The sequence below is a fragment of the Spinacia oleracea genome, chromosome 5 (assembly GCF_020520425.1).
Source record: "Spinacia oleracea cultivar Varoflay chromosome 5, BTI_SOV_V1, whole genome shotgun sequence".
Classification (NCBI taxonomy): Eukaryota; Viridiplantae; Streptophyta; class Magnoliopsida; order Caryophyllales; family Amaranthaceae; genus Spinacia; species Spinacia oleracea.
Window position 1 is genome coordinate 126,363,824 of NC_079491.1, and position 10,335 is coordinate 126,374,158.

A 10,335-nucleotide genomic window follows, 5' to 3' on the forward strand; every position below is an offset into this window, starting at 1 on the left:
TTCCTCTATTGTGATTCCGGATTTAAACATAGAGAACATGTATTAATCTGCCCCCAGAAAGTCTCGGGAAGCTTCTGCAAACATCATAATAATCCACATTCAATATACCACAGTTTCTAATAAAACTTAGGATGGTCGTGTGGGTGGTAAGCCAATGACTTTTCTAAAAAAACTCATAATGTAATAAAGATATAAGCACTAATTAGGAAACAAACCAAATATCAGGCAAAAGAATGTTGAATGATATGCTACTGGTGCCCAGATTCCATCTCAATTTCAACAGATGCAGATCAAAGCAAGTGTTATAAAGTTGGCAACATAGCAGGGCAGCAGCAAGAATCTGTTGAAAGACTTACTTCTAGATTCAGAGTTGATCATACAGGTACTACAAGTTCATCCCCAAAACAAAAAGCACTTCTATAAATAAAGAGCTGTAGCAGTTAAGCAGGATACGAAATAGAAAAGGAAATTTCATAAAACAAATAAGCAAAACACCATTCAATAAGTAATATAAATATAATGACAACGTTTAACTGAAATTAGTATAACTAAATGAAATATCATTTTACACGGTGAAAAACAAGTTCATAACTCGAATGCAAAAGAAAAATAATGAACTTTATAAACTATGACAAAGAATTCTATAAATCCAAAACACTATCATTTAGAAGCTCATCATCATCATCATCGTCATCATCAGGAATATCAAACAAGTCCCTAGGCTTAGTCTTAATAACATGAAGCCATCATTTTTGTATCTCATCCTCAATGTAAAAAACTTGTTTTGCTTGAGAAGAGAAAATAAATGGATCATCATCCAAATTTTGACCAGTGTGCATCAACTTTGAGAAATTGACACGAATTCTACCGTTCGAGTATGTTTTGACACCCCTCCGTACATCAACCCAGTCACATCGGAACATTAGAACCTTGAAAGAACCATAATAATCAAGTTCTAATATGTCATTAAGTTTTCCGTAATACTCTTGGCCATCAGCTTCTAATATAATTCCGGAATTTTGAGTCTTTCGAGATCGCTCACGGTCCACGGTGTCAAACTTATAGACATTGATAATAACACTTTTCATCCTTTTGCCGCGATTGCTTAGACCATAGGCCAAGGCTTTTCTCAATTTTCCTTCTTTTGTGCTATCATCTAGGTTATTGGCCTATAATTCGAAAAACATAAGTTTTAGATTGGTAAATACTCCCTCCGTCCCAGATTAGTTGTTACACTTACCTTTGCACATAATTTTAGGTGATAAGTGGTTGTTTGGTTATCAATTGTTATTTTATTGAAAAAGTTGATGTGATATGAGTTAGTGGGGTATTTTTTAATTGAATGAGAGAGGGTGTGGGGACAAAAAAGAATTTAGTGGGAAGAAAGAGACAATATAATAATTGTGGGGTCATTCCTAATTTAGAAGTGTAGCAACTAATCTGAGACGGACGAAAAAGGAAAGTGTAACAACTAATTTGGGAGAGAGGGAGTATAAAAAATAAATAAGAAAATCCCAAATTTAAAAGCATATGACCTTGTTTAGCAACCAATCGGAAAATTCATTGATTATCCACCGACTTTCTTGAACTTCTTCAACTTGATTCTCTTGCCGTTTTTCTTGTAGGAAGGCCCTTTAGAAATAAAAAGTTCGAGTTACTAACAGTAATGACTGATACGCTCTAAAATAACCCATGAAGCTACTTACTCAAGCACCGGTTTCATCTCATCTGAATGAAGCAAAACATAACGATGTGCTTGCTTTAAAATTTTGTCATCAACACGGACATTCTTTTTCATCCCAACTACACGACCAGCAGAGCCATATAAATAGTTGTTGATGTCTGGAACACCATCTTCATTCCTTTTCGGTCTGTTGAATATGGTCTCGACACTTTCTAAATATCTCGAACAAAAAGAAATTGTTTCCCATAAAAGGTACCCTTCAGCTATGGATCCTTCTGGTTGCGCTTTATTGCTTACATGAGATTTCAAAAAGGCCAAATACCTTGAAATATAATGAACAGGATTGTGAACGTGAAAGAATAAGACAAGTATTGCGATGTATTCTTATTTTAAAATGATTAAAAAAATATTGAAGTTTAAGATATTGACCTCTCAATGGGATACATCCACCTATAATGAACAGGTCCACCGAGTTTGACCTCCTCCACTAGATGAATTAGTAGATGCACCATGATTGTGAAAAAAGTTGGCATAAACTCTTTCTCCATCTTACAAAGAGTCAACACAAGCTTCGACTGAATGGTATCTAATTCACTTCTTTCAATAGCAGTTGAACATATCTTCTTGAAAAAGTACGACAATTCATCGAGCAAATCAATTACTTTTGTAGCATTAGATGCTCTTAAAGCAACAGGAAGGACATCTTGCATGAGCATATGATTGTCGTGGCTTTTCAGATTAATAAGTTTTCAAATTCACACACCTTTGCAAATTAGATCCATAGCCATCAGGAACTTTAAGATTTTGTAGGACTGTAAGAAATCTTTCTTTCTCTTCTTTAGACATGGTGTATGCAGCCGGAGGCAAATAGTCGTTAACACGACTTGGATGAGATTGAGGCCAAAGATGAGATTTTATGTTCAGTTTTTTAAGGGCCAATCTAGCATTCTTATCATCTCTACTCTTGCTCATATCTAAAAGAGTTCCTAAGAAATTGTCACATACATTCTTCTCAATGTGCATAACATCTAAGTTGTGTTTAAGAGGATTATGTTCCCAATATTCTAATTCAAAAATCTTACTTTTCTTTTTCCACAGAACACAATTAGACTCATCCTGGTCATTATCATCATTATCATCATCATCATCATCATCATCAATTTCATCATCTTCTAGTCTCCCTCTTTTTTCTGAACAACTTTTGACTTTCTATACACATACTTAACTTTTTCTTGTTGCTTCAAAACTTCTGTCCCGCTTACATGAACCGGAGCAAGACCATGTTCCTCTGTCCCATCAAATTCATTTGTTTGAGAACGATAAGGATGGTCAACTGGTAACCATTTTCGACACCTAGGGTAGACAATTTTACCACCAAAACAATAAGAATGAGTAGAATCAACACACGAAGGGCAAGCTTTATAACCTCTTGTACTCCAACCCGACAACATAGCATATGCTGAAAAGTCATTTATAGTGGAGTGTGAGGATGCTCGCGTCTTGAAATTTTTTCCGCTATAAGCATCAAAGGCATCTACACCTTCCCACAACAATTTTAACTCATGGATTAATGGTTGCAAGTACACATCAATATCCATACCAGGACCCTGTTTCCCCGGAATAAGCACATACAAAATAAATGATGTCGACTTCATACAAAGCCACGGTGGCAAATTATAAGGAATCAGGATCACTGGCCATGTACTGTAACTAGTATTCATCAAACGATATGGATTAAAGCCATCACTTACTAGACCCAATCTAACACTACGAGGATCTTTGGCGAATTCCTCATATCTTTTATCAAACATTTTCCAAGCTTCACTATCCGACGGGTGACTTATGATATTTCCATCCTTGCGGTCAAAATGCCATCTCATGTCCTCTGCTGTTTTAGATGACATGTAAAGTCTCTTTAGTCTAGGGATCAGAGGAAAGTACCGCATCACTTTAGCTGGAACACCCTTCTTACATGTTCCTTTGTCTTTCACACTACTCTCACCCTCCTTTTCTTTCACATTCTTCCACCAGCTTGATCTGTGGCAGATATGACACTCACTTTTTCCTGCAAATTCGCCCCAATATAACATGCAATCATTCGGACATGCATGGATTTTCTCGTAACCCAATCCCAAATCATTCATTATCTTCATGCCTTCATAATACGGCGATGGAAACTCCTTAATATAAGGAAATGCGTCTAATAGAAGCTCAAACAACTTATTAAATGATGCGGCAGACCAATGGAACATACACTTGAGGTGAAACAAGTGCAATAAAAACGACAGCTTTGAGAAAGTTGTACACCCCTCATAGACCCTCATCAGAAGCTTCCCTAAGTCGTTTATACTTCGCTTCTTCTTCATTGGTGTTGGTTGATGGAAATTCATCATCTTCCTCACATTCAAAATTTAACTCTTCATGCATGTCATACGAATATTCATCTTCAAAATTAGCTTCACTTAATGATGGGTCTTGGGGTTCGTTGGTGGGTTGTGGACTATTGTCAACCTTAAAAGCTGCTCTTAGTAACCCATTCATATCATCTCGACCAACTACATTTTCTTGATCATTAGGGATCTCTAAGGTATTACTCTCTTCAACTCTACGATGGAAAATCCATTGCCTATAATTCTTATAAAAACCGTTAAATAAAACGTGTCCTCCTACCTCACCTAAGTCAAACCATTTATTTAACTTGCATTTATTACACGGACATCGAGTTTTTCCCTTTAGAAGAGTCTCCTTTGCAACCTCTAAAAATTCCATGCAATCGTTATAATAACGGGTATCCCCTTTTTGTAAGTCAATCCAACTAGTATCAATGTCTAAGAAAAAAAATTATAATTATAAATAAACACACTTATAGAAACAAAGAACCATTAAACCACATTAATCTGCAAATAATTAACATCGCATTCTCGTTTAGTTTTTTGGGTGATCTGTACATAATATTTCTCTTATTTTCTCATAACATATAAAGAACATACAAAACAAAAGTTATTGACCATGGTTTATAATTTTGCAACTATAATCTCTACATTTTTTAAGTATTTTTCCCATGAGATAGGTTAACAAGTTGATATCATTATCATCAAGTATAAATTGTTTAGCAACTTTTCACAAAAGCAACAAGAACGACTAGTTAAACACCACAATTGAATCAACAAAACAAAAATAAATTAAATACGCAACGAACTGAAAATCAAGACACAAAATTATCCATAAGATATATTGCAAGCAAATAAAAATAAATTCACAAAGAAAATATTATTGCAAGCAGGAAGCAACTACCAAATAAAAATCATACTGCACGCATATGCTGAAATCTGGATTCCAGGTTACTGCAATTGGACCACCAACTGTCCCTCCTAATTCATTCAAGTTTTCAGTTTTTTTCCTTATTACTGACATTCTGACATTCTACATTCTGGATAATTTTTTTATTTCGAGGCACACACCAAGCTGCAACAACATACACAGCCTGCACACAATAATAGAGCAGCAACATTCCTCACTCACACCAGTAAACCAACAGACCAGCAACAACGAACACAGAAGCAACTGCACCAACAAGACTGAAGGAGACAGAAGAAGTAACACCAACTCAAAATGCCAAAACAAAATTAACTATACTTAGACTGTAGTTTTAATGCTTTACCTTATCTGACAAAACAAAATTCCATAATCTTATGTTTTTTAGACCAAAATCAGATATGAATAAATTCTTATTATTAATGTTTTTGTTTTCTTTTGCAACCTCTAAATTAACTTGCACTAAAAAGTTGGCCAAATTCAGAAAGTTAGCATAAAGTTGTTCCTATGTTGCTGTCTGCAACTCTGGCATTCAGTTGGATTGTTCCTATACCGGACTTATGTGGCCAAGAACAGAAAATGCAGTGGAGCAAAGGTGTTTGGAACAGATACTCAATCCCAAAGAATAGATTCTGACTATGGCTTGCTATGAAGAATAGGCTGCAAACAAGTGATACTTTACTAAAGATGGAAATTGAGGAAAACCCACCTTAAAAAATTACCAAACTAACCCAAGAAAAAAAATCGAATAAAACTTCAAATCTGCTAGTTTTTTGCCATTAACAGTGAGAGAAAGAGATGATTTTGAGATGGTCAAATTCGACTATTGAAGCTCTCGATATAGAGTTTCAATGGTTAAATCCGATCACCAAAGCCAGATGATGGAAGATGGTGGGGATGGAGGAAGATAGCAATGATGGACAATGGAAATGGTGGAGATGGAGAAAAGAAGATGGTTGGCAATATATTTTATAGTAGTTAGCTCTGTAGATGACGACTGAAGATGGTAGAAATGCTGCCTGCAACAAGAAGGGAGTTGGGAGATGAACCAAACACTTTTTTCAATTTCCCTTTCTTTAGGTGAACCAAAAGCCCCCTAGTGCTTTTCACGACAAGACTAAATTTTTTTTATTCTTTTTTCATTTAAAAAGACTATAAATTCAAATTTTAAGGTAATTGAGGTTGTAACTTTAAAGTTGAACACCATTGTAACTACAAGATTTTCTAGATAAATTATGTGAATCACGTGCCAAACTACCATAAATGTAAAATCCTTATGGAACGGCGCAAGTAGATTTTTATATAGTAATGTATTTTGGAGATAAAAATACATTTACTAGATAATTTGGCATTTTTCACGGAACTTAATTCTATCGATTTGAAGGTCTTGCAACCTGCCAACAACTGGCACTAAAAACAACATCCAGCAGCAAAATGTATAAGCCTATAGCAGCATGCAAGTAGCACTCCAACAACAACGTAAGCTGCAAACCTGTTAATTCTGCAGTTCTTCAGTATTTCTTTTTAAACCATTTCATTCATATAGGAAATTGAAAAGATTTAAGAAACAGATTAGTATTTCCATATTGAATATTAGGTAACACATTACTTATTCCTAAGCATTCCCAATTATTGACATTTTCAGTTACATTTTTTAGTATTCCCCCTCACTGCATTGACTATTGAGATTTTAATGCATGTATATATATACTCTAGTTATGTGATTCCATCATTCCCTTGTTCACACTTCACAACTGTTCAAATCACTACAAATGGAAAGGATCAAGCACAACAATGTATGCCTCAAAAACAACTTGCAAGGAACAAGCACCAAACAAGAGGAGGGAAGAAAAGTAAGAACCTAGCAACAAATTGATACAAACAACCAACATATAAGTATAAAATAAAATAAAATAAAATACTACGGAGTAATACTGTAATACCAATGAATAACATCATTTGCAGATCCCATGGACGGTCACAACAGCATAAGACGCATTTATTGACATTATATCAAGTGGATAGGTTCACAGATGGTGAAAAACCCGAAAACTAAAACATGGCTATTTCCTCGAGGCATTTGCAGATACATTGAAATGGAAAACAATAAATAAAGTTTTTGTTTTGTTATGTATAAATTTATGTTTGACTCAAACAAGGATGTGTTTTTACTATGTTAAAGAATCTTTATCTATGGAAACACTACCTCTTTTTATTGTCATTTATTTTGATTGGATGGAAACACTACCTCTTTTTAGAAAATGAACAGATATTTTTTAAAAAATATCCCAACAAAAATTTACATCTAAAACACGCGCTGCATTTGTGGCTCACATCAAGAAAACAACAAATGAAAAATCAGGCCAAATAATCTGAACAACATGTGCAGTCTATGATGTCTCTATCTAATTGCTCCGTACTTTATGTTTCATCAAAATATATTGCATAAAATATATTTCTAATTGCAGCCTATGCAATCTTAACAACACAAACAGTTTTGCTCCACCAAAAGTAAGCAAAAATACATACAACAAAATAACAGAAACTAAACAAAGCAATAGCCTTTGTGAGAATACACAAACCAAAGTAAAACACACAAACCAGAGTGTCTATTTAACACTCAACCAAGAAATTATTAGGCTTTTCCATGTGGAGAATAAAGTTAATAACACGAGTATTGCAAACCAAAAATTAGGCAAGATCTCTTCAACTTATGAATTAACTTTAGTAAAAAGAAAACAGAACCAAATTTAGAAAGCTAAAATTCTGGAAAAAAATTAGTCATTGTGAATGACCAAAAAGCCAGAAGATTAACATTAATTAGTGTTGACAGATACTTATTCAGGTTTTCAGCAAAATCAGGAGCTATTAGGCCTGATATTGAATACTCCTTGAGATGTTAATTTGTTTGACGCATGTTAATCCATGTCAGAATTTTCTTATAAACACCATATATGCATAGATAGATGCCATCATTACTTTGGGGAAGGCAAACATATAGCTAAACTAATAGCATACTCAGGCCTAAAACAAAGTTTATAAGACATTTGTGTTTTAGTTGTGGCCTAACAATCTCCAATATAAATACAACAATCAATGGTAAAACAAACCAAAGACGAAATGTAAACTCTGAGATGTATTGTAAATCATTAACCTTTAATCAAAGAGAAGTCACCTCTTTATGGGTGCGAAAGTGAATACAAAGGTGAGTGATAAGAACTCGATTTAAGCAATAAACAAGCACAAAGGATAAAATCAATCACACTTTTCATGAATCAAACCACAAAAAACAACAACAGATTAATAGTGTACGTATATATACTGTCATTTAACGACTATGCTTCGCATTCAAAAGATAACCAACATCTATTTTACGCGATTTCAAGACAAAAGCTCCAACTTGCATAAAACCAAATTGTCTATACAGGCTATACTTTGAAGTTTGAAGTCTTGAACTCCCAAACTTTGCAACAATATACATTAGGATGTGTTTGTTATTTAGTGGATCCCAATGGCAAGAAACTGGGGACAACTTTTGGCAATGTAATACTATTGCTACTGCTATAATTCCCACTCCCCACATTTTGAAATCGATTATACACAAAAAATAAAAATACTCTGCAATTCTGCATATCTAACCAAATATAACACATTGTTCTACTCAATTTCAGCCCAAGCCAAACAACCAATCTCAAATTGAAATATGCCAATTAAAATATAAACAAGCCCTGCGAAACTCTCAGCAAATTGAAAATTGAAAGAAAATTGAAAAATCATACAACAAACATAATTATACAACAATCATATTGAAATTTTCAAAGAAATTTGAAAGAACGGTAAAATTTGATGAAGAACAGGGTACATACCTTGGGAATTCAAGCCCACAACACGCAAAAACTGATTATTAACAACGCGATTTTCCACCACTGTGACTCGTGAGAGGATGAAGATGAATAAATTAGCAAAGAATTAACTGGAAATATTACATTAAATTGACAAAAACGAAAAATAAAAAACAGAGCAGATTAATGGCGGAATTGGATTAAAGGTGGACGAACCTGAAGAAAAGGGCGAGAGGATTAATGGCGAGAGGATTGGCGATTATCAGAGAAGGAGAAGATGACTTTAGGGTTTGAAAGTCGTGGGCTGGGAGGGATGAGTCGTGGAGTTAGGCAAGTTAGGCGGTTTCAAAAATAAAGTTCTTTTTAGCGCGATTTGATTTTCACAAAATTCTGGAGTTATTCGCAGCACGTGCTTCTCACGTGGATTAGGGACGCTTCTTCGACGCTTTAAAGCGTCGACAAAGTTGTGGACGGTTAAAAGCGTCGTGGCCACACGAGATTTTTTCCCCCCGAAAAATCACTGCCTTTGGCGTCGAAGACCAAGCGTCCAAAAAGGGCATGTTTTGTAGTAGTGTTAGCAATTGGGATTTCCGCCTGGAGTTATTCCAATCACCTAATAAGGATAATGGTATCGTCATCATTCCAAGGGGAGGCACAAATTAGGTGTCTACAGAAGCCCCCACTTTGACTGAGCGTTCGGTTAGGAAAGCGCAAGTCAAAGTATTTCGAAAGGGATGGAGAATGATCAAGATGTTTTGCAATCTAGACCACTTTTTGTACGCCGGTACCTGCATAAAACAGGCATTAGAAAAAAGGATAGAGTCTACCTCGGTGCGGTTGGTGATGACTCCTGTTTGTACTTGTATTTTTACGCCTTCAGTTCAGGACGGAGCTTGGCATCGAAAATTTTGAATCTTGAATTTTTTAAATCTTGAATTTTTGAATACCCGGAGTTAATCCGTTGGGGATGTGCTTTGGTGGGGATAAGATCTTTTTACTGGTCCTTAAAATTTTGAAATTTCGACTGACTTTCCCGGAGTTTGGGCCCGTTGGGAGTTGAACGCCTGAGTCGTTGTATTTTGTGGACTTTGTATTCTTGAAATATGCATCTGTTTGTACTTGGAGATACAGGTGTATACCCGTATTTTCGATGGATGGCCTGATGCGATGTTTGATGCTTGGTGCGGAAGACCGTAGCAGCAAAAGACGTGCAATCAGCACGGGAGACCGCGCGCGCTGAAGATTCGCGCATGTAGGGGGCAGCGCTGGGCGCTGGGGCGGCGTATGGCGCGGGGCTGCACTATATAAGTGCCCCATGCCGTTCCATTTTGAGGAGCAACATCTTGCTTTCTTGCTCTCTTTCTCTCTCAAAGGTCGAATTGTCTTCCCTTGGTCTTGTTCTTGCCTTATCCATGTAAGTATTTCATGTTTTGCTTATGAAATAACTCTAGGATTGCATGTAGTTTTGATTTTCTCGTACTTTGAAATGATGCT

The 10,335-nt window shown here is 35.6% G+C and overlaps 1 protein-coding gene across 1 annotated transcript; it reads right to left on the minus strand.

The window, feature by feature from the left end:
• Positions 1 to 746: 746 nt before the first annotated feature.
• LOC110789968 (uncharacterized) lies at positions 747 to 3,828 on the minus strand. The gene is made up of 5 exons (XM_021994700.2): positions 2,947 to 3,828; positions 2,448 to 2,893; positions 2,114 to 2,365; positions 1,715 to 2,006; positions 747 to 1,169 (listed from the first exon to the last, which is right to left on the minus strand). Exons 1-5 carry the CDS (start codon positions 3,826 to 3,828, stop codon positions 747 to 749), a joined length of 2,295 nt encoding a protein of 764 aa, XP_021850392.2.
• Between the last annotated feature and the right edge of the window lie 6,507 nt (positions 3,829 to 10,335).